Raw genomic sequence first — 26,381 nt, forward strand, 5'->3', positions numbered from 1 at the left:
TCTCGATCACAGTTCCTTCGCGACCCTCCATCCACTCGCGACTCACTCTCCTAGTCTGCTAACCGTCCTCGCATCTCATTGGCTCACACATCACACAGCCAATCAGAATTAACTCTTTGGGTGCGCCTCGCGCCAAAATCTAGCACGCACCAGTCATGACTTCTGAATCATTTACGTCATGATTTCTTGTTACACAAAATTTACTGTATAATTTAACAAACCGAAAGGAAAACTAGACTTTACTTTATTTCCAGAAATTATTTAAATACTCGCGAACGTTCTGGCTGCTTGTACAATACCATACACTCTTGGACATCCGACATTCACTAAGATGGGGAACCACTGGCGACTCTGTTCCCACGGTTACATCGTCTGAACACTTGCGAGTTCCAACCTAGATTTTATACACTTGCAAAGAATGGCGAATGTCCCTCTTTCATTCACTCAGGCACACTCATTCACTCTCACCTACTCATATAAAATAACTGTTCACAAAAATTCAAAACATTTATGGTTTTAACAAAGTTATAGGTGAATTTCTAAAAGTAAAATTCTCAAAATAAATACAAAAGCACGGAAGGTGATTTTGTTTCATAGTTGGATGGTCACTGAAGGTGATCTATACATAATGGTATTTATTTAGACTCGAAAATTGTAGAAATTTGCGTTTTCTGTAAGATTTTTCTAATTTCCAAAATATGCAGGTTTCAAAGCTCAAATTTGGATGACTTATTTTTATTCATAACAGAAACTAGTATATTAACTTTTAATTTCCTCAGGTTCCTCAGTTAGAAGTTATTAAAGATGAAAGTTCCACGTTATACACGCGGCTAGTTAGCGCACAGGTCTTACATTCTCACGGTACAGACATGCCATATGGTCGTGACGTCAGACGAACGGACACCGGTAATCTGCCCGCTACAGCACATATGCTAATCTGATGGCTACTTTACAGTCTGTCTACATTTCACAGTAAATATTTGATAGAAAACTGTGCGCTCGCACTAGTTGCGACGCCACACACCTCCTGAGGAAACTAAATTTTTTCATTCATGACAAACTTTTAGTTTTCTAAAAAAATTTCTATTAAAGATTTACTCAAACAGCTATTTAACATTTTTAGTTCCTGTACATCAATCATCCACTTATACCTAGGGCTGACGACCTACAAAACATCTTATATCTAAACATGCACTTTTATCATCATTCAAAAAAAAATTTTTCAGATTACAAAATTCTATTTACAAATTCCTGAAAGAGAAAACAAACCTAAATACTATCTTGATGTACGTCACACGCACACTAACACTACTATCGCTATGGTGAGCGTCACTTTTTTACCACTTACACTTAAGATTTTGATAGCACTCGTAGTTCGACCGGGTCCTGCTTGGGAGGTCCATTTCAAGTCTCGTGCTACCACCTCTGTTTACTTCGGCGCACCTGAAACATCAGCTGGCCTCAGTTCCCTTTCTAACTGCTACGTCTTAACCTACAGCAGCGATAAATGGCGCTATCTGCTTGACTCTAAAGTCTCATATTTTTGATAAAATTTACTTTACAGTATGTACAATTTTCAAAAAATTTTTTTTTTTTTTTTTTTTTTTTTAAGTGAAAAGTGAATTGACTTTCCTAATGCAGTACCGAAGTGGCACATTTACTCTTTAATTACTTCTTCATCTCATAATCAAACAAGTTATGGTTACATAAGAAATACTAAGAAAAACAATTCCTACAAATAGTTCACAAATACATAATAAATCTCCGCCAGCACTGGTGACTCTCCAGTTCCTGTACAATACACAACAATATAAAATATACACAAAATTATCAATATTACAATTCTGTCTCCAGGCAATCTCCTGTAGTCCTGTATCATAAATTAAACACTGAAAAATACATATTTACTTATTCATTTATCAACACTACAATCCTTATACTAATCTCTACGACAAACTTGGGGAGCTTTGTGTGTCTCTGGTCAAAAATGGAATCGATGTCATGGGTACTTTCCTCATCTCACATATCTGGAGTTACTTCAATTTCTTGTCAACATCAGGTTTTCTCTAGTCACATTCGGGTTTAATTTACAACTCTCATACTCATACTTCACACACTCAGGTTAGTATTTGTTAAAGCGTTTCCTACTAATCTGCGAAACCTCGTTACCCATACTTTCTAACATACATCCACCTCCTGAGTTACCAACGTCGCCTCAGCTCTGTTTACATTCGTAGCCTCACTTCCTTTTGTTTACAAACATCTCCTCTGTTTACCAACAAACGCCACCTCTGGTTACCAACATTAAGCTTTTTATTTACTCACCTTCGTAGCCTCACTTTTTCCTAATATCGAGCTAGCCAAACACTATGCTCATTCTTTCTCCTTTTCTCACATATTTCTCTTCATTTGACAGTCAGTCCTGCTGCACTGTCCCTTTAACTTAACTTCCTTTACCCCTTTGACAGTCAACCTTGTTGCACTGTACCTTTACTCATTTTACCACTAAATCACCTCCTGAGGCTCTGACTTCATTGAACAGACAGTTTTGCTGTACTGCTCCATTTCCTTTCCTAAACATTAGCTTAATGCTACGTCTTAACATATCGTTCTGTTACTTAACAAACAGCTTCAATGTTCGTCACCATATTTTCTGAGGCTCTTACATTTCTTAGTTATTTTACCTTTCTAAGGGCATTACTCACACCTTAGGCCAAACATTTACTTTACTGAGACTTATTACTTATCTGAGGTATCTTAATCCTTTTTGATTTTCTCTTACACTCATTCCTTACGCTTAACCTATACTGCACTGAGGTTCTTTCCTACTCATTACTTAAACACTTTATCACTTAAAAACTACGATAGAGAAGAAGGAAAGACGATAGAATTTTAGTTCTGAATGAAAGAAGAGGTAGGTTAACAATACGGAAAAGAAAGTGGAAGAAATATTGTCAAACGACTTGAGACCTAGTGCTCGTCACGCACTTAGCTCTGCAAAGAGTGCAAAGCTCTCTGAGGTATCTACTCACTCCTGGCCACGTCTCTCTTTTGAACATATCTTTTCAAATCCACAATGTTCCTAAGCCCTAACACCTTATGTGATTTCACAAACTCCAGTCTATAAGCATTTGGGTGAGGCTTCTCTACGATTCTAAATGGGCCCACGTACTCATCGGTAAACTTCTTTGTTTCTGACGTAAGTTTCTTAGATCTTTCCCTAGTTTTCACTAGCACTAGATCCCCTACCTGAAAACTAGTGGGATCAGCTCTTGCGTCATGCCTTCTCTTTCTTTCCAGGGCCTTCTTTCTTATATTAATACGTGCCAGTCTCTCCTTCTCTTCGATGGCTATGTCTGTGAGATTTGGAAACTCGACCAGGTCGAATAAAATATTATTCGGCCTAATGTCACACATTAGCTCTACTGGTGCATATCCTGTGGCTTCATGCTTCAGATGGTTTATTACTTCTTCGAAGTATTCAATATAATTGGCCCAAGCGGAGTGTTTTTTATGACAATATGTTCTACACAATCTGTTTAACTCCTTCATAATTCGCTCACACATGTTCCCTTGAGGAAAGTACGCGGAGATTTTTATGTGATCGATACCTCTCTGTTGTAAACATTCACTAAATTTCTTAGAGATAAACTGGGGCCCATTGTCTGACAATATTGCCTTTGGCACTCCTATCTTCCCAAAGTAGTCCTTCTCCAACTTATTCACTAATACTTTAGAGTTGGCTTTCTTAATTGGGTAAAATTTTACGTACTTAGTAAACCCATCCACCATCACAAACACATATTCACATCCCCCTCTAGACACTGGTAGTGGACCAAATAAATCTACAGCTACTAAATCCAGCCGATTTTGTGGTTCTACTGAATACATCTGTCCTTGGATAGTTCTATTGTTGGCCCTAACTTTCTGGCAACGATCACAGGATTCTAATCGCTGTTGCACCCTTCTCCACATATTATCAAAAATTACCACTTCACTTAACTTAGCTATACATTTACGAGCGCCATAATGCCCATACTTACAATGTACGTAATCTATAAGTGCATCTACATGTTGCTCCGGAAAACATATTTTCCAATTCTCCTCACTGTCTTTCCTGCGCCTAAATAAGACATCTTTATGCACTTTATAGTAGACCAGTAATTTTGGGTAGTCTGGATGACCTAATCTACTCTTTACTAATTTAATGTTGTCATCCTGGTTCTGTTCCCTCCGTAGGTTCTTACAAATGCGCTTAATTAAGCCATCGTCCTGGAGCTGCATGATGGCCAACATTACTTCATTATTATCGGTATTTCTTAAAGATTTCCCTTCTTGTCCTGTATCTTTCACACTTCTTGATAAGGCGTCCGCCACGATGTTCTCGGAACCCTTAATGTATATCATCTTATAATTAAATTGCTGTAAATACAGGGACCACCTTCTTAATCTAGCATGTTTTAGCTGACATGAGTCTAAATATGTAAGGGCACTATGGTCTGTGTAGATCCAAATTTCATGTCCTAAAAGGTACTTTTCAAATTTTTGCAGGCCGAAAATAACAGCTAATGCTTCAAGTTCAGATATACTATAATTTTTCTCGGATTGTTGCAATGACCTGCTCGCAAAGGCTATGGTCTTGTGGACTTCCTCTTCTCCTTCTTTTTCCAACTGAAATAGTTCAACTCCTAACCCGTAACCACAAGCATCAGATCCCAGACAAAATGGTTTCGAAAAATCGGGATGGTTCAAAATCTTACTATTAATAAGAGCTTCTTTCAATTCTTCAAACGCCTTCTGACACTCAGAAGTCCATTTATAAACTACATTTTTCTTTAAGACTTCTCGCAGGCACGGTGCATTGAATAATTGTCCAGACACAAATTTTCTATAAAACCCAAACAAACCAAACATCCCCTTTAATGCTTTACGGGTTGTAGGAGCAGCATAATCCCTTATTGCTCTAATCTTTTCTGGATCCGGCATGATACCATCGCCACTCACTATGTGCCCCAAGAATTTAATTTCTTTCTTCACAAATTCAGTTTTGTCTAGCTTCAATTTCATACCCCCCAATTTTATGGCCCTCAATACTTCATCCAATAACATACAGTGTTCCTCCCACGTTGGTGTCGATATCAAAACGTCGTCTACATACACTGTAATTCTTCTTAGTAGATGGTCCCCTAATACCTGCGACATAGCTCTTACAAAGGCACATACACTTATATTTAAACCAAACGGCACCACCTTATACTGATAACATCTACCTTCGAATAAGAATGCCGTGTACTTTCTTGATTCCTTTGCTAACGGTAGGTTCCAATATCCACAGGTCACATCCATGGATGTAAAAAACTTAGCACCTTTAAACTTTTGTAGCAGTTCTTCAATATTCTCCGGACGGTCACTCTCAGGTAGTACTATTTTGTTTAATGCTCGAGCATCCAACACTAGTCTAATTGAGCCATCCTTCTTAGGAACTATGACTAGCGGGTTATTGTACACACTAACAGCCCTTTCAATAATTCCCCACTCTAACATATTTTGAATTAAGTCACGTACTGCCTCCTTATGTACTTCTGGGATTGCAAATGGTTTTTTGAAGAAATGAGCGTCTTTCTGCACTGTCAAAAAACACTCATAATCCTTTACTAGCCCTGGTTGATCTGAGAAAACCTCGGCATGTTTGACTAGTATTTGTCTTAAATCGTTTTTCCTTGCTTCATCAATATCAATTAATTCTAGTAATTTCTCCTCGATCCTATTTCTGACACTCACAAGCTCAGACGGATCCTCTACTTTTTTGCCACCGTACTCATTATAGCCCTCCAAGAATTTATCTGTTTTACAAATACATATAGGAAAATCATTCTGCTCAGGATCCTCACATAGCTGCTTACCGATGAAAGGTATAGTAATTAGTTTATCCTTAATTTTTACCATAACATCATTGGTAGAAAAATTCACCCATCCTTCATATTTATTCAAAAAGTCAGCCCCCACCAATATGTCTACACTCAGTCCATTTATAACTAAGAAGTTCTGTCTTATTTCTACTTCCTTAAATGCTATGGGTAGAAACACTTCCTGTTTTACTGTCTTCTTAGTCTTACCGGTTGCTACTACAATGTTCAAGCCACTTACTGGCATCTTAACAATCTGCTTACTGTTAGGGAGTTCATTTACCAAGTTCTGGGATACTGCACAGACTTCCGATCCAGTATCTATCAAACATTTAACTGGTTCATTTAATACTCTTAGCTCTACTATCGGTTGCCCTAAGTACTCTTTATTTATTTTGGGTTCTGCTTCCTCCAATAAATCTTGCACAATTTCTCTCCTTTCGAAGCCTGTCTTTTGGGTGGCAATCACATTCACACTTACAGGGTTTATTTCATGCTTATTATCACCCTCAATTCTAGTGGCAGCTCCTATTAGCCTATCCACTATTGCTAAGTCAAAACATTTTTCCAATGTTTCCCCCTCTTTCTCATTAACCTCCTTTTCTACGACCCTATCCAAGGCGTCGTCATTAACCTCTACCTCCTCCTCTAATCTATCCTCTTCTTCGTAACTATCTACAACATCAATTATCTTATCAAGCACAGTCACAACCCTGCCATTATTACTGTTCTCACCCCTATCCGACAGCTCTTCATTAGTTTTACTGTGCATAATGTCTTTCTGATTATTACCCTTATAACTAGTACTTAGTTCTTCAATAAGTGGCTTCTTATGATTATTCTTACAGTTAATTGGTTCATTAACCTCCACTTGACTTAAAGCTACTATCTCTGTCTGTTTTACGTTATCCTCCCTAAATTTTGTAGCAACAACATTTATGTTAGGTGGTCGTTCAGGCTGCTTTCTTATGAATGGTTTTGCCAGCGGATTTAACTTTAAACGCTGTTGCCTACGATCGCCAGCACACTCGTAGACAATTAATGGTTTTCCGAGCGCGGTGCGTCATCACTATGCCTCCAGCTGACCGCCTCACCTCCTGACATCTGTCGGCCGCTGTCATACTGCTCGCGTTCATTGAACCTGTTAACATATGTTCTTCCTCTACCACGTGAACTGCCACGGTATCCGCCGCCTCTCTGAACACCCATCCTATTAATGTTTACATCCGCGCGATTGTCATTCTGCCTAGCAGGCGGGCGATGCTCCCTCCTCATGTTTTCTTCTTCTTTTTGGACGGATTCAACCCTTTCTAAATACTGTACGAACTTGTCAATGTTATCTCGGGGCGCAGATATGATCTTAGTTTTCCAGTTCCACGGTAGCTTATTTTCTACCCCTAATATGATCTGTTCTGTTTCTAACTTATTACTAAGGTAGGACAGAGTTGTTACCCACCTTTGAACAAATCGTTTGATGCCCTCTCTCTTGGGGTCATACTTCTCTCCCGACCAGAACCGATTAAGAACATCCATCTGCTTTCTCTTTCCCCAGTATTCCTCAAAGAACGCTAATTTAAATTCTGACAATTTCGCGTATTTTTCAGAGGCTAAATTCCCCCATACTCTGGCCTCTCCCATCAAATTTGAAGTGATAAAGCCTATCTTTTGTTTATCGCTCCATACTTTCGGCAAAACGTCTTCAAAATCGTTCCAAAATTCTCTGGGGTGCATGTTCTTACTTGGGTCAAATTTTAAAAACTGTCTGTGGGTAACATACGCAACCTCGGTAGATTCAATTATTCCACTGGAAATTATACTACCACTATGGTTAGAAACACACTGTTCTACTTTGGTTAGTCTGCATTCATGCCCACAAAGTTGCTCATTCACACTTTCACTGAAATGGCTTATGTGAGTCTCTAAATTATTGACCTTATTTACAACTTGCTCTCCAAGTTTCTCACACCGAATTTTGGTATCATTTACTTTACATTCTAAGGCGGCATGATTAATTTCATTGGAATTCTCTACCACTTTTATGTGCTCACATACTTTATCTAATTCTGCATCAACATGGGATTTAAATTGCTGTTGATCCTCAGTAACCTGTTCGATTCGTGTCGTCAATTCACTTTGCACTTGAACAATATTTTCTGTACATTCTAGTTTAACCTGCTGTATTTCAACATTTACTTTACTACTGAGCACTGCTAAATCTTGCTTCCAACAGTCTCTGAGATCGGATATTTTGGAATCTAAATCAGCGCCCATTTTAGTCATCTCATTACTTAAATCAGATCCTAATTTAGACATTTTTGAATCCATTTTACTTGACATATTAGTTTCCATTTGTGACATATTAGTTTCCAATTTTGATATACTGGAATCCATTTTTGACATACTGGAATCCATCTTACTTGACATATTGGAATCCAACACGTTCATCTTAGTTAATAGATTCATCAGCATACTGGCGACATTATCCTTCGCCCCCTCATTTGCTGATACAATGTCCCTATTAACATTAACTACCGGCATGGGTAACTGTAACTCACTGGGCACTGACATATTTGGATCTGACTCCAAACTATAATTAACATAGGATGAATCAGTCAAACTACTACTGAAATTGGGTTGAGACACGTCTAAACTAAAATTCATGGGGTCATTTTCCCCTGTCTCCATCCCACTATCACAACTTAGTTCCGCCTTTTTGTCACTTGGTTGAAACTCAGCCATTTTTCTCAGTTTGACTCCACAAACACACAAAGTTTTCAAAAGCACTGTACTTAACTTTGTGCTTCGGCGTGCTGCGTTGCTGCTAGATGAAACTGCGGGTCCGTTCACCATACACTGCAATGCTGTACCAGTTTCCGGGCCCCCGCTCGAATCAGCGCTGCCAACTGCCACTGCTGTCGTCGCCTCTGCGTAGTCTCCGTAGCTCGTCGTCTGCCAGACGCCGTCGTAGACTGCTATTCCAATCGGCGCGTAGTCACCGAAAAATTCTTCCGTTCCGTACAACACATTACAGTTCACGGACACTTTCACTGTCCTTCCTATTCACGTGGCGATATCAATTTGTACGCTACACAGTTCCTACACATAGCGAGCACTTCTGTATTGTCCGGTAATTGTCACTACTGCTTTTTTTGAAATTCACTGGAATTTACTATTTTTATTTCCCGGCCGATGCACCACTTGCGACGGGTCAGGCTCTTATCGCGCAGTTTCCTTTCCCTGAAAGAAAATCCACCTACCTCGTTTCTTAGGTAGTTGCTGCACTCGCCTCTCCTGATAGCAGCTACTGGAAAAATTGCAGAAAAGCAGTGTTGAAGAAACTGCAATTTAATAGCCGCTCACCGGAGGCCGCGATACATGTTTGCTGAAATACAATCTATGAGCAATCTTCCTAAATAAATTGAGTTATTGGAATGGTAGTAATTGTTTACTCAAACGAGAACGCGAAGTTGGTAATTCTATTTAAGCTCTTTATTGTCTTTAAGCCTGATCATCAGCCCGCTAATCTACGTTTGAAGAAAGTTCAGTTCACAATTCTATCCACACTCAAACCCCGCCAGAATTAGCTTTCAAAGTTACGGAATTTACTTAACTGCAACACAGACGATTTTCTAACATACACGTTTGCAGTCGATGTTCAATAATAGTTCGTTTTTTAACGTTAATGCTCGCCATAAGCACTTAGTAAAAGTTTACGAAGTACCGCCACGCTTTTAATTATTAAAGTTACTCGCGTCTTTCGCGGAACGAAAAGTCACAACTCGCTCAAACTCACACTACGCGTTACTGGACTCTTCCAGTCTCAAATCGCACAGTACCGAACCGATGAAGCCGTTTTATGACTTCATTTTACACATTATTCGCGAGGACACATCAAGCATGTCTCTTCTCGATCACAGTTCCTTCGCGACCCTCCATCCACTCGCGACTCACTCTCCTAGTCTGCTAACCGTCCTCGCATCTCATTGGCTCACACATCACACAGCCAATCAGAATTAACTCTTTGGGTGCGCCTCGCGCCAAAATCTAGCACGCACCAGTCATGACTTCTGAATCATTTACGTCATGATTTCTTGTTACACAAAATTTACTGTATAATTTAACAAACCGAAAGGAAAACTAGACTTTACTTTATTTCCAGAAATTATTTAAATACTCGCGAACGTTCTGGCTGCTTGTACAATACCATACACTCTTGGACATCCGACATTCACTAAGATGGGGAACCACTGGCGACTCTGTTCCCACGGTTACATCGTCTGAACACTTGCGAGTTCCAACCTAGATTTTATACACTTGCAAAGAATGGCGAATGTCCCTCTTTCATTCACTCAGGCACACTCATTCACTCTCACCTACTCATATAAAATAACTGTTCACAAAAATTCAAAACATTTATGGTTTTAACAAAGTTATAGGTGAATTTCTAAAAGTAAAATTCTCAAAATAAATACAAAAGCACGGAAGGTGATTTTGTTTCATAGTTGGATGGTCACTGAAGGTGATCTATACATAATGGTATTTATTTAGACTCGAAAATTGTAGAAATTTGCGTTTTCTGTAAGATTTTTCTAATTTCCAAAATATGCAGGTTTCAAAGCTCAAATTTGGATGACTTATTTTTATTCATAACAGAAACTAGTATATTAACTTTTAATTTCCTCAGGTTCCTCAGTTAGAAGTTATTAAAGATGAAAGTTCCACGTTATACACGCGGCTAGTTAGCGCACAGGTCTTACATTCTCACGGTACAGACATGCCATATGGTCGTGACGTCAGACGAACGGACACCGGTAATCTGCCCGCTACAGCACATATGCTAATCTGATGGCTACTTTACAGTCTGTCTACATTTCACAGTAAATATTTGATAGAAAACTGTGCGCTCGCACTAGTTGCGACGCCACACCCCTTAAGGAAGCTAGAGTGCAATTTTACTGTCCTCAGATGTCTAGACTAAACACTGAGTGCACCATATGTATGATGTATTGGCTGAATTTATTGCTGCGTCAGCTGCATCATCACCAGCTGCATCACCACTGTTAATCTTCAAATTTTTGTTATGAGGTATAATCCAGTGGATGAAGGAGACTCTCACCTTTAGGTATCCTTCACACATTTCTTTATAATGAACAAATTTACCAAAGCTGTTGCAGAGAATTTTTAAATGTACAGTTTTAATTTTATTTCCTCTATCCATATATTGTAGGCACATGATTACAAGTAAGTAATTCTTGAATTTGACTATGGAATAAATAATTCTCCATATATTTTCATATTGCTAGAGAATAATGAATATATAGCAGGTTTCTGGTGTGTCATTCTTGTTGCAACTCTTCCGTACTCACTTCTACTGGTCTGATAGTCTTATAATTTGTTTTCCGTTAATGTTGTTCCATTTCTTCACCCTTTGTACCTGTTTTCTGTGTGCAGTTTATTTCCACTATTCTGTTCAACATCAGACAATGGAACTACTGTAGGCAAACATTACAAAAGATACAGAGTCGGGTGGTGAATTAAGTACTTAACATCAGTTTTTCGTAATTGAATGTGTAAAGCATCAGACTTAAAAAGACACAAAATGCAGAAAATATATGATAAGGTCACTATTTGCATAATTTTTCCATTTAAGCAAACCCATAATTCTTAACAGTGTTTAGTATCCTTTGATGGAAATATATCTTTGATTTATATGGTGTATTTTATTAAGTTATCAGTAAACACATTTCACTTTACATTGTTAAATACTTTCTTCCTGTATGTTTTAGCTTCATGCAAAATTTGATAAGTTGAAGAAGGAACATGGTGAAGAAAAGCGGAAACTGGATGAAACCAGAAAGAAGCTGGAAGATGAAATAATTGAATTTAACCGGAGGAAGCAGCAGTATCAGCAGCAGATGTCTTCCAGTCACCACACCCTTACCCTTGGGAAAAGCAAGAAGAAATAAGTTACATGACACATTACCTATAATTTTTATAGCATATACAATGATTTATTTATGCAGAGATATTTATATGTGGAATTTATGAATTAGAGTTATTTTATTAACATTAGTAGTTTTATATGGATATTGTATTGCCCACTTCTTCAAATTGCACTCAGAAATAAGTGGCACATCATTTATAATATAAATTTATATTCAAACATTACACATTCAGTATTTTCATACTAATTTCTTTGCCTACCTATCTGTGATATCTGCATAGAAGTTATCATTTCATCATTCCAGATGATTATTTATTGAACTGTAACAGTATTTTATTCTGATGTCATTTTCTGTAGTATTTACTATTATGTTACTGAAAAAAGTTGTTCATTTTTACCTTTATATCAGTCTGAAATAAAGTTGTAATTTGCAGTTGTAGAAATAGTGTACCTAACTACAAATTTCGTTGTGTTGGTAATAGATTTTTGGAGGGAGGGGTAGGAATTCTGTATGCAAATCTTCTTGAGCACAGTGAACAGAATGACACAAATTTACAACAGTTTATCGAGGAGCTATTGTCTAAGTGTAAGGAAATATCATGCAAGTGTCTACTAGCAATGGGACAAACACCGTGAATACAATATAAACTGTGTCTATCAAAGACACCCTGAAACTGCTGGCAATCAGTGCACACCAGAATAGTTACCAATAGAATTTTATGGCTTTCTTCTAAAAGGAACCTATCCAATTCCTCGCTAATTCCTGAGAGGGGTTAAAGAACTGTAAATTACCATATTTACCCAATTATAAGATGGCTCTTATTATATGACAACTCTCTCTCTCTCTCTCTCTCTCTCTCTCTCTCTCTCTCTCTCTCTTTAAGAGACTTCTGGAGAAAAATTTGTTTTTGTTGTATTCTGACTAATCAAAATGACAATCTGTTTTATTGACATATGAGGGACATTTGAAACGTCTGTGCAAGAATAAAACTACTTACGTGTTTGGGGTAAACCTTTTTTATTTTTTGACATATTCTCCTTTTAGACTTGTACACTTTGTCCAATGCTGTTCTAATTTGTTAATCCCTTCCGAAAATAGGAATTGCCAAAGTCTCCAAAATAGCTATTACTTGCTGCAATCACCACCTTGTTTGAATAAAATCTTTGTCCCACCAGCCATTTCTTCAAATTGGGAACAAATAGTAGTCTGAGGGAGCCAAGTCTGGAGAATAGGGGGGATGTGAAACGAGTTGGAATCCTATTTCTAATAATTTTGTGACCACAGCGCATGAGGTGTGTGTTGGTGCATTGTCGTGATGGAAAAGGATTTTTTTGTGGTCCAATTGCCGACGTTTTTCTTCCTGCTCGGTTTTCAAACGGTCCAGTAATGATGAATAATATGCACCTATAATAGTTTTATCCATTTCCAGATAGTTGATGAGGATTATCCCTTGCAAATTCCAAAACCATAACCTTTCCGGCCGATGGAATGCCCTTCACCTTTTTTTGTGCAGATTCTCCCTTGGTAACCCATTGTTTACATTGTTGTTTGGTCTCAGGAGTATAGTAATGTATCCATGTTTCATCTCCAGTGATGAAATGTTGCTTCAAGTACTGCAGATTCTTCCAGAACAGCTGCAAACCATCCTTACAGCACTTTACATGATTCAGTTTTTGGTCAAGTGTGAGCAGTCTTGGAACACATCTTGAGGATAGCTTTCTCATGTCCAAATGTTTATGCAAAATATTATGTACCTGTTCACTCAAGATGCCCACAGCACTAGCAATCTCATGCACCTTAACTCTTGCCATCCATCACCTATCATGGATTTTATCAATGATTTCTGGAGTCGTAACCTCCAAAGGGCGTCCAGAATGTTCAGCATCACTTGTGCCCATGTGGCTACTCGGAAAATGTTGAAACCACTAATAAACTGTACTAATTGGAGGTTCAGAGTCCCTAGAGGCATTTTGCCTTTCATAAAGTAATGTTTAATCACCACACAAATTTCTTTTTTGTCCTTCTTTGATAACCATTCGACTTCCTTGTTTCACACAAAAGCCAAACAAAAAGAAATAGACTAATATGGCTGAACCTTGGTGTGCATTCTTTCCAAAAGTGCTACTAACTGAACATGACCTTTGATATGCGCCGGACCTTGCACGGACTTTCCAAATTCCCCTCTTAAAGTATCTGCCTAAGAAGTTTGCTTTATACCTATTCTAAATTTGTCTACATTTTGATAAGACAAGAAGAAATAAAATAAACAAATGGAAATAGTTAACATTATTTTGCAGATTCTTTTGTTTTCTAAATTTTGCTTACTAACCGTGTCATATGTGGTGTCACTATTTTTAATAATAATAATAATAATAATAATAATAATAATGGCACAGCTGTGAAATTTCCATCTTTGTTGCTACAAATATTTGGCTGTTTCTTGCGATAATTTTGTGATTTCTGGGGTCATGGTTACCACGGTACCTGAGAATGCAGCTATTTTTATGCGAATACATATCGGATTTTGCTTCTATACTACTGTGAGAATGTTACAATGTCACCTGCTTGCAAACATATTGTCTTCCTGCCGCTCTGTCATTGGCTGTGTATAACAGTCTCTTTTGTTCCCATCACGTCACAATGAACATTGACAACATTGTAGCACAAAATACGGAAGTACGCCACTGCCCCTATCAAGATTTTTACTGTTTCCTGCAGAAATGAATAGTACTGTTGAATATTTAATCAATATTGAAATCAGTTCCATTCTGACTACAAATGGAGTCAGGCAAATTGCAGTTTAAATGTGGTAGATGTTACTAAAATTACAAAGTGGGCAGTATGAATTCCCGTTGCTGGCGACATGATGTAATTTTCTACCAGTTCACTATTGACCTCCCCACTCTCATCTAGTTCTCAGCCAAGCTGGTACCACTGTTCCCCCTCCAACCCTTCCATAGTGTGTTGCTCGAACAACTGTGAAACACGGATTGCAATATCTTCCAGAGTGCAAGTCATGAGGCAACAGCAACAAATACATAAATAAAAGATTGCAGTCATGATTTAGTCTGATTCTCGAACATTTGCTCGTCCCGTTGTGACATTCACTTGCTTTGTTTCTTCGATGATAGTCCTAGGTGTCAATGTACTGCGTTGTTATACTGGGAGGGGAGGAAAAATAGGGGAGGGAGGGTGCAAGTTCAATACTGTCTACTTTAAATGATGTAGCCAACAGTTGCACAGTTGCGTTTCACAGTTTTGTACTTTCACAAACATCAGCATACTGCTACAATAGTTTACTGTTGAATATCTATGAACAGTAAAATTATATGGTAAGTATTGAACAGATACTGTCATTGTTTTAACACATGGCCTATTGTGTTACACTCATTCCATTACTACATTGATGCATTGTTGTTCTAACCAGCACAGATTCCCCGTCTGAAAATCGGCTGTGGACTGACTGACTTGAGCCCAAAAATAGGGCGTTTATATATCATCACAATAATATGTACTAAAACTAAACTTTTTTAAAATACTAAAGTTAAGGAAATTACAATTAAAATATACCTCATTCAATTAACTAAATACATTGAAAAATTCTTTCTTTCTAACAGTTTCTTCTACTGCAAATTATTTGTTTAAATGATGAAATTGACAGATATAGTTACACAAAAAATACTTTTGACAAACCTGGTAATTACTTTGGAATTAATTAAGGGCTGACTTTGCTAACATCTTCTTGGAATACTATTAGTTGTTCCTCCAAATGTTTGTAATTAGTACAGAATTTATATTTGTTTATAAGTTCACCCTATAACAAAAGTATTAACTAGGAATAGTCGAAGTAAATTAGAAAATCAATTACATACATAAAACTAAGCACAAAATTAGATCTGGTGGTATATACTTTAAGACTGAGGGCCAACCTTTCTCATTTATGAAAATGTAGATTATACTCATGTATGTTAATGTTAATTAGTTAAAAAATTAATTTTAGGGAGGCAAAAGGTAAAGAGGAGAGGAAGTAAAAAAGATCCCAGCTTGGTTTGTCACACCATGATCTACTGACGTCTGCTGGTACTGTTTTCATGATGAGTTTTGCCACTCTAATTTATTCTCAAAACGGTTACAAACATTTTAATATGGATGTTTACATTTGTTAGACATTTCGTACTGGATTTATGTCTCTTCTAGTTTTATGTGACTGTCACCATTGTGTTCTAAAGCTGATTAAGAGCCAGGCATATTTTTACTCAGTATTCCAATACGTATGTGAATGACGACTGAATTTCGCATTTGCAAGCTGCTTAATAAATCATTACAGTCCCTCATAATCGAATAAAATATTGATCTGGGTTCATACACAAGTAATGTATTTTGAAGAACTATATTTCCAATATGGGATGTGTCTTTATGTAAAAAGCAACATTAATAATCCATACATGTATGAGAATTTTGTTACAAATGATCAAAGGCAGAGCCACGTGTGAAAGCACACACGTGATTTACCAACTGACCTGCTTACACTGTGAAGCTTTCTGTGTGGGAATGACCAGCAACAAACTGTCCATTCGCGTGAACAGACACAAGCAGACAGTGTTTGTTGGTAATAAGGATCACCCTGTGGCTAATCATGCCTTGGTGCACGGCTAGCACATCTTGGCACAGTGTTACACCGTCTGAGTTATCTGGATACTTCCCACTGACACCAACCTATCCGTACTCCGGAGATGGGAACTTGCCCTTCAATATATCCTCTTTTCCCGTTGCCCACCAGGCCTCAACCTCCGCTAATTTCAAGTTGCCGCCGCTCTTACCTCACATGTTATTCAACAACATCTCTGCCTCTGTACTTCCGCCTCGACTGACATCTCTGCCCAAACTCTTTGCCTTTACATATGTCTGCTTGTGTCTGTATATGTGCAGATGGATGTGTGTGTGTGTGTGTGTGTGTGTGTGTGTGTGTGTGTGTGTGTGTGTGTGCGCGCGCGTGTGCGTGTGTGTGTGTGTGTGTGCGCGCGCGAATGTATACCTGTCCCTTTTTGCCCCCAAGGTAAGTCTTTCTGCTCCTGGGATTGGAATGACTCCTTACCCTCTCCCTTAAAACCCATATCCTTTCATCTTTCCCTCTCCTTCCCTCTTTCCTGATGAAGCAACCGCCGGTTGCGAAAGCTCGAATTTTGTGTGTATGTTTGTTTGTGTGTGTATCGACCTGCCAGCGCTTTTGTTTGGTAAGTCATATCATCTTTGTTTTTAGATATAGTTTTCCCACGTCAAATGTTTCCCTCAGGGAAAACATACAGACACAAGCAGACATTTCTAAAGGCAAAGAGTTCGGGCAGAGATGTCAGTCGAGGCGGAAGTACAGAGGCAAAGAAGTTGTTGAAAGACAGGTGAGGTATGAGCGGCGGCAACTGGAAATTAGCGGAGGTTGAGGCCTGGCGGATATTGAGAAGAGAGGATATACTGAAGGGCAAGTTCCCATCTGCGGAGTTCGGATAGGTTGGTGTTGGTTGGAATTATCCAGATAACCCGGACGGTGTAACACTGTGCCAAGATGTGCTGGCCGTGCACCAAGGCATGTTTAGCCACAGGGTGATCCTCATTACCAACAAACACTGTCTGCCTGTGTCCATTCATGCGAATGGACAGTTTGTTGCTGGTCATTCCCACATAGAAAGCGTCACAGTGTAGGCAGGTTAGTTGGTAAATCACGTGGGTGCTTTCACACGTGGCTCTTCCTTTGATCGTGTACACCCTCCGGGTTACAGGACTGGAGTAAGTGGTGGTGGGAGGGTGCATAGGACAGGTTTTACACAGGGGGCGGTTACAAGGGCAGGAGCCAGAGGGTAGGGAAGGTGGTTTGGAGATTTCATAGGGATGAACCAAGAGGTTACGAAGGTTAGGTGGATGCCGGAAAGACACTCTTGGTGGAGTGGGGACGATTTCATGAAGGATGGATCTCATTTTGGAGCAGTATTTTAGGAAGTCGTAACCCTTCCTGTCCCGTGAAGTATCATGTCACAAGTGGGGCACTTTCAGGGTTCTTCTGTAAGAGGTTCTGGGTTTGAGGGGATGAGGAAGTGGCTCTGGTTATTTGCTTCTGTATCAGGTCGGGAGGGTAGTTGCGGGATGCGAAAGCTGTTTTCAGGTTGTTGGTGTAATGGTTCAGGGATTCAGGACTGGAGCAGATTCGTTTGCCACGAAGGCCTAGGCTGTAGGGCAGGGACCATTTGATATGGAATGCGTGGCAGCTGTCATAATGGAGGTACTGTTGCTTGTTGGTGGGTTTGATATGGACGGATGTGTGAAGCGGGCCATTTGACAGATGGAGGTAAACATCAAGGAAAGTGGCATGGGATTTGGAATAGGACCAGATGAATCTGATGGCGCCAAAGGAGTTAAGGTAGGAGAGCAAGTTCTGGAGTCCACTGGGAGTCCAGATCATGAAGATGTCATCAATAAATCTGTAACAAACTTTGTGTTAGCAGGCCTGGGTAACCAAGAAGGCTTCCTTTAAACGACCCATGAATAGGTTGGCGTACGAGGGGACCATTCTGGTACCCATGGCTGTTCTGTTTAATTGTTGGTATGTCTGGCCTTCGAAAGTGCAGTAGTTGTGAGTCAGGATGAAGCTGGCTAAGGTGGTGAGGAATGAGGTTTTAGGTAGGGTGTCAGGTGATCGGCGTGAAAGGAAGTGCTCCATCGCAGCGAGGCCCTGGACGTGCGGAATATTTGTGCATTTGGTAGTGGCATCAATGGTTACAAGGATGGTTTCTGGGAGTAACAGATTGGGTAAGGATTCCAGGCGTTCGAGAAAGTGGTTGGTGTCTTTCATGAAGGATGGGAGACTGCATGAAATGGGTTGAAGGTGTTGATCTACATAGGCAGAGATACGTTCGGTGGGGGCTTGGTAACCAGCTGCAATGGGGCGGCTGGGATGTTTGGGTTTGTGAATTTTATGAAGAAGGTAGAAGGTAGGGGTGCAGGGTGTCGGTTGGGACAGGAGGCTGATGGAGTCAGGTGAAAGGTTTAGTAGGGGGCCTAAGGTTCTGAGGATTCCTTGAAGCTCTGCCTGGACATCAGGAATGGGGTTACCTTGGCAAAATTTGTATGTAGTGTTGTCTGAAAGCTGACGCAGTCCCTTAGCCACATACTCCTGACGATCAAGTACCACGGTCGTAGAACCCTTGTCTGCCGGAAGAATAACGATGGATCAGTCAGCCTTCAGATCGTGGATAGCGTGGGCTTCCTTCAGCAGTGATAAAGACAAAGACTGTGCCTTTAAATATGTCTGCTTGTGTCTGTGTATGTGCGGATGGATATGTGTGTGTGTGTGTGTGCGCGAGTGTACACCTGTCCTTTTTTTCCCCTAAGGGAAGTCTCTCCGCTCCCGGGATTGGAATGACTCCTTACCCTCTCCCTTAAAACCCACATCCTTTCATTTTTCCCTCTCCTTCCCTCTTTCCTGACGAAGCAACTGCCAGTTGCGAAAGCTCGTAATTCTGTGTGTGTGTTTGTGTGTTTTGTTCATCTGCCTGTCTGCCGGCGCCTTCCCGCTTGGTAAGTCTTGGAATCTTTGTTTTTAATATATTTTTCCCATGGGGAAGTTTCATTCTATTTTATTTACATAATCATTAATTTGAACCCAACAATTACGTTTGTTAATATTCTTTATCACTTATGTTTCTACACCTTTAGTTTACAATTTTACATCACTGATAATGAATAACAATATACACAAATTTAATGGCATAAGTATTCTGCAACACTGTAAAACTCTTTTTCAATGAGATAGTCTTTAAGTTTCTTTGGAAAGTCATTGTGAAGTAGACTATCTTGCAGGTTTTTGGGCAGACTTCTTAGCAGTCTGATACCACAGTACTAGGGTCCTTTTTCTAGCATTGCCAGTCGGTGGGGTATGCTCCATACTTCATTCTTCCTTCTTGTATTGTGGGCGTGTACACTAGCATTTGTAATCCAGTCCTAACTACCTTTTGTGATGTACATTATTGTTTTGTATATATACAACGATGAAAAAGTTAAGGTACCTAAATTCTTGAAACAGTTTCTGCGTGTTTCAGAGGTCTTTCTTCTTAAAATGGTCCCAATTGCTTTTTTTTTATGTGAACACCCATTTTGTCTCTTGTTTGTTTGAGTTTCCCCACAAAGTCACTCCATACTGTAAGTATGGTTCGAAAAGTCCGTGATACACTGTACACAGACGGTTCTTGTCTGAATACTGTGATAGCTGCATCATTAAGAATATGACAGAGCTCAGTTTCTTACAGACATTATTAATATGTTTGTTGCATTTCAGTTCATTATCCACAAGAATACCTAAGAATCTAGCAGATTCTACTTCACCAGCCTTGCTCCATCAACCTCTAAATCCATGCCTACAGCCTTTTCCTTGTTTTTAAACACTGCATTCATAGTCTTAAATGATTAAAAAGAATCTGACAAAAAATTGTCAGGTACTTCACATTTATCATCTTTCAGATTCCGCTAACATTACATTTTTACAGAAATTTGATCTGCTTTATCCCACTACTTGGGGTAAAAGTCATTTAATATCAAAATTATGATTGAAAATACAGTTAAATGAGTACTACTGTTAAGAACTTGAACACAAAACCAACATCATAAAAATGGTATCATGTCACAAATGGTAATTCTATCTACTCCACATTGTTCACATTAATGTCTGAGACTGCATACCGACCCCTCCTTAGATCTTTCACCTTTGCCTTACAAATAATGTTAAATAAGGAAACTGTTTGAATGTCAGCAACATCCGGATACACAAAAGTCTCTCTTTTTTGCCACCTTTTTTCCTTAAAAAACTGACCATAGCAGTCTTTATCTGCTTCCATAATTTTTTCTACATAACATCTATCTCTTTTTTTCAGTATTGAAGGGAATGAGGACATGATCACCTTTGTCATAATGCATTACAGAAAATCCGTTCCTTTCTGCATCCATGACATCCACCATATCAGCATCATTAACTGCTCTCTCTGCCTCATATGTAACAATAAAATCTTTGCATTGGACACTTTTTCCTGTCAAATGTTGAGTCATTTCCCAACTTTACAAGAGTTTGCTGGTATTTCATGAGTTTTCTTAAAGTGCTCAATAAGTGAGTCTGTCCAAGACTTTTCCACATCTGCAATGGATGTTCTAAATGAAACTTCCTGGCAGATTAAAACTATGTGCCGGACCGAGACTCGAACTCGCGAGCAAGTGCTCTACCTACTGAGCTACCCATGCACGACCCACGCCCTGTCCTCACAGCTTTACTTCTGCCAGTATCTCGTTTCCTACCTTCCGAACTTTACAGAAGCTCTCCTGTGAACCTTGCACAGAACTAGCACTCCTGAAAGAAAGGATATTGTGGAGACATGGCTTAGCCACAGCCTGTGGGATGTTTCCAGAATGAGATTTTTCACTCTGCCGCACTTGCTCGCAAAAGGCAAAGGTCCCGAGTTTGAGTCTCGGTCTGGCACACAGTTTTAATCTGCCAGGAAGTTTCATATCAGCGCACAAACCCCCGCTGCAGAGGGAAAATCTCATTCTGGATGTTCTAAATGTTTAACGCAATTTGCTCAGAACTTTCTCTGGATCTAGAGTGTGTGTGCCACAAGCTTTAAAATACAATTTCACATTCTTTGCTGAAGTAGAATTTATGGCTTTGAATGCAGATTTCAGCAATCTCTGAAATTCTGTGTTAGGAAGTGGTCCCCTGTTTTTCATCTTCACACACCAAGAACTCTTTGCCGTGCTGTTGCCAACCGTTTCTCCCCTTGTGGGTGGTTAACCTATTCACGCAACTTTTTCCACAATTTCTTGTAAAATGTTTGATGCTGCGTGTATGAAATGTACCGATCGGTGATTAATGTGTATACAGATATTTAGAACGCTCTTTTCATGTAACAGAAACATTAAAATCTAATACAGGGTGCGGCAAATAAAAGTGGCCTGGAGAACACAGTTCCAGGGTACAAAGAAACACAACAGAGGAAAAGAAGGACAGTACCAATCTGACTATAGCAGGTGTTGAAAGTGGCCACCATTCATCTCTTGGTATTTTTGGGACCTGGTCACCAAGTTGCTGGAAAAAGATCGAAGCTGGACTGCTGGAATTGCTGCAGTCTCGATCGCAATGTCTTGCTGCAGTTATTGAAGACTGATGGTTGTTGCGACGCACCTTAGACTTGAGGGCTCTCCACACAAAGTAATCACACACTGAGAGATATATTTGCAGCTTGGGGTGCCTTTGGCGAAAAGACAGGTTATGTGGTTTCTGCATGACGGAACACAACTCGACAATTACAAATCGCCGACACCTGAACATTTCGCCCTCTCTCCGAATAGCGTCAAAGTCGTCGTGAACACGCTGTTGAATGGTTTGCATATCATAATTTGGTTCAGCATACACCACATTTTTCAGAAGCTGCCAGAGGTAAAAATCCATAGTGTTTAAGTGTGGTGATCTAGTAGGTCATGCTTCAGGGCCTTCGTTTCCTATCGAACGTCCGGGGAAGATCGCGGCAATCCACGATTCGACGTGTGAACGCTTACGTTGTATCACGTGGAGGCCACTTTGAATGTCTGTTGTGACGAGGGTGCGATGCAGCTCTGTACTGCGTTCCAGGACGCTTTGTTGTCGTTGCACGTACACAGTCCATTCATAGACCTTTTTTCCTCCATTTCCGGTATTTTTGTTTTTTATTTATATACCCATGTCTGTAGATCACTACACGACTGTTTCCCAGTGTATACTGATGTAACGTTATCCTTATTCGTCCACTAATTGCATGTAAAATGAATGAATTTAAAAAAAGAGAAAATTATTTCAAATTGTTTTCGGTGAAATTCCTACAGTGTATCTTGGTTTATAATCCAATGCAAGCGCCAGGTTTCGCCAAAGTGTTCCGTTATGCATGGTTTGTCGCGAAATTACGCTCGAAATCTTCACTATTATTATCGACGTTTCTTTCCCATCTGAGGTTCATACGAAGAAATGTCACTGTGGCAAACCTGCCTTCGCGCGAAGCTCGTGGTGTTCGGAACATTTGTAATTTGACTGTTTCTACGATTGGTGTCATCCAAGGAAATGCACCAAATCTTCCTTGCGAATACATATCTTAATAAAATTAAGATATAATATGATATGAGAGTGAAACATCAGAGCATGAGAATTTCGAGAGTTGTTAACCCCCCAACATGCCATACTCATATATAGTATATAATAAATGAGTGACACTTATTAAAATGGTTCAAATGGCTCTGAGCACTATGGGACTTAACATCTTAGGTCATCAGTCCCGTAGAACTTAGAACTACTTAAGCCCAACTAACCTAAGGACATCACACACATTCATGCCCGAGGCAGGATTCGAACCTGCGATCGTAGCGGTCGCGCGGTTCCAGACTGCAGCGCCTGGAACCACTCGGTCACTCCGGCTGGCTACACTTATTATGAAATCAAATTGCGCCGCGTGGGATTAGCCGAGCGGTATAGGCGCTGCAGTCATGGACTGTGCAGCTGGTCCCAGCGGAGGTTCGAGAGCTCTCTCGGGCATGGGTGTGTGCGGTTCTGTCCTTAGGATAATTTAGGTTAAGTAGTGTGTAAGCTTAGGGACTGATGGCCTTAGCAGTTAAGTCCCATAAGATTTCACACACATTTTTGAAATCCAATTGCAATTTTACAGTTAATATTACGCCCTTGTATTCCCTAATTTGATAAGAAACATTCGTGTAGTAACCTTCTACGGACACGGATAGATAAATGGAAAGAATAAAAATAAATAAAATTAACGACTGGGTTTCGAATGAGGAATGCAAAATTAAGAAGCTGAGTTGCCATTCCGTCTGAGCATATAGCACACAAGCACATCGAAAACATTGTCGTTTTCCAGAAACGGTCGAGTTTCTGCGAATAAGCCGAGACACAGTTCCGCTTATTTCGACTCCTCTTCCACATAACGAAATCGGGTGCTGGCACTTGCCGTGTCCTCCTCGTGACAGATGCGGTAAAACTAGGACCATCGCGATACCAGCGAAAGCTATATAGAGAGGCATTGTGGTTCACCCAAGACCGCAATGCCAGCGAATTCCGTCTCGCGAAGTGTTCTTTACCTAGGCTCCAACCGAGCTGCACCCTTTCCTCCAAGACTCCGATTGAACTCCACTCTCCCATTTCCTACACCTGCATCTACCTATATACTCCGTCGGCCACCATACGATGCATGGTGGAGGGTACATGGTACCACTGTTAGTAATTTCCTGTCTATAAGCCTCCGTACGAGCCCTAATTTCTCTCACCGTATCTTTGTGATGCTTATGCGAAATGTATGTTGGTGGCAGCAGAATCGATCTGCAGGCGACCTCAGATCATATTCTCTAAATTTTCGCAGTTGTGCCTCACGAAAAGAGCGACGTCTTCCCTCCAGAGATTCCCACTTGAGTTCACGAAGCACCTCTGTAATACGTGCCTGCTGGCCGAATCTATCAGTAAAAAATCTGGCAGCACGCCTCTGAGTTGCTTCGATGACTTGCTTTAACCCGGCCTAGTGGGGACCCTAAACACTCGAGCAGTACTGAAGAATGGGTCACACTATCTATACAACTTCTCCACACCGTCTCCTCTATGGATGAGCTACACTTTCCAAGAATTATCCCAATAAAGGTAGCTCAAGCAACTGCCTTCGTTGCTACCCACGTGAGGCCCATTTCATATCGCTTTGCAACGTTACACCTAGATATTTAATCAATGTGACTGTGCTAGGCAGTACACTGCTGATATGCTGTATTCGAACGTTACAGGACTGTTTTTCCTACTCATATCTATTAAGGGCATCACACGAACTAGAAATTCTGTCCAAGCCACCTTCGATCCTCCTACAGTTGCTCAACTTCGATCTCTTGCTATAAACCAGAGCACCATCAGCAAACAACCGCAGATTGCTGCTCAACCTGTCTGTCGGATCATTCGTGTATATACTTGGTCACTCCTGACGATACCGTTCTCTGTAATGAAGAGTCGCCGTCGAGGACAATCTAATGGGTTCTATTACTTGAAAGGTCGCCGTGCCGTTCACATATCAGGGAACCTAATCCTTCTGTTCAGACCTTCATCTACAGTCTGCAATAGGACACCGTATCAAACACTTCCTGGAAATCTAAGAATGTGTAATCTGCTTGTTGCCCATGGTTTGTAGGATAACACATGAGGAAAGAGAAGTCCGAGTTTCCCACGAGCGGTCCTTTCTAATTCCTTTCTAATCTGTGCACAGAAGCTTTTCTGTGTCACGAAAATTTATTGTATTCGAACTCAGAATGTCTTCAAGCAAACCGATGTTAATAATATTGGTCAGTAACTATGCGGGTCTGTTGTTCTACATTTCTGATATACAAGAAGCTCCTGCGCATTTTTCCGTGACTTACTCTCATTGGTTCGTCCGTTGCACTTTCCTCAGCCAATGGAGTGAGGTATTTCAGGAATCCCTATCAGAACAAGTAATTGGCACAATGTTAAGTGCAGAGTGAGCAGAACTAGAGTTGGTATGGCGAGGATCTGCATCTGCATGCATACGTTTGGTGTTTAGCGGAGAGTACTTCGTGTGCTGTTGGCACTCCTCTCCTCCGTCCCTCCCCCTTCCCGCCCCTCCACCACGCCGCCTTCCCCGTACCACCTCCCTTTCTGCTCGAGTCGTGAACAATGAGAAGAAAGAACGACTGTTGCTCAAGTTCCGCGTGAGCTCGAATCTCGTTAATTTTATACTCGTGGTCTTTCCGCAAGATATACGCAGGAGGAGCCAATATAATAGGTGACTCTCCTAGGAAAGTGCACGCAACGCCCCTTCTGTAGCGTCCGTGATAAAGATGTACGAGCACCCCTGACACCTTTTTGCGCCTACTAAACGAACTTGTGACAAATCACGCTGCCCTTATTTGCACCTTCCCCATTTTCTTTATCAATATCTCCTGGTTAGGACCCAAGACTGACGACAAATATCCGAATATGCGTCGAACGAGGGTTTACGAGCCACCTCCTCCATGGCTGGACTACGTTTTCTGACGATGCTTGCAATGACTCTCTGTGTGCCGTTCCTGCAATGTGTTTAATACAGTCTTTTCACTTGAAATCGCTGTGTAAGCATGCTGTTTCTCTTGTGGTCTTCAGTTCTGAGACTGGTTTGATGCAGCTCTCCTTTCTACTCTATGCTGTGCAAGTTTTTTCATCTCCCCGTACCTTCTGCAGCCTACATCCTTCTGAATCTGTTTAGTGTATTCATCTCTTGGTCTCCCTCTACGATTTTTACCCTCCACGCTGCCCTCCAATACTAAATTGGTGATTCCTTGATGCCTCAGAACATGTCCCACCAACCGATCCCTTCTTCTAGTCAAGTTGTGCCACAAGCTCCTCTTCTCCCCAATACTATTCAATACCTCCTCATTAGTTATGTGATCTACCCATATATTCTTCAGCATTCTTCTGTAGCACCACATTTCGAAAGTT

At 40.3% G+C, this 26,381-nt stretch overlaps 1 protein-coding gene across 2 annotated transcripts in view; it reads left to right on the plus strand.

Moving 5' to 3' along the window:
- The window catches only part of LOC126281440 (septin-2), a 70,969-nt gene extending 58,676 nt beyond the window's left edge, over positions 1-12,293 (plus strand). For both annotated transcript variants that reach the window (XM_049980411.1, XM_049980410.1), the window contains exon 9: positions 11,693-12,293. In XM_049980411.1, the coding sequence (XP_049836368.1) occupies positions 11,693-11,872 (180 nt within the window). In that variant the 3' untranslated portion in view covers positions 11,873-12,293. The remainder of the gene's footprint in view (positions 1-11,692) is intronic.
- Positions 12,294-26,381: the final 14,088 nt, after the last annotated feature.

Source organism: Schistocerca gregaria, chromosome 7 (genome assembly GCF_023897955.1).
Source record: "Schistocerca gregaria isolate iqSchGreg1 chromosome 7, iqSchGreg1.2, whole genome shotgun sequence".
Taxonomy (NCBI): domain Eukaryota; kingdom Metazoa; phylum Arthropoda; class Insecta; order Orthoptera; family Acrididae; genus Schistocerca; species Schistocerca gregaria.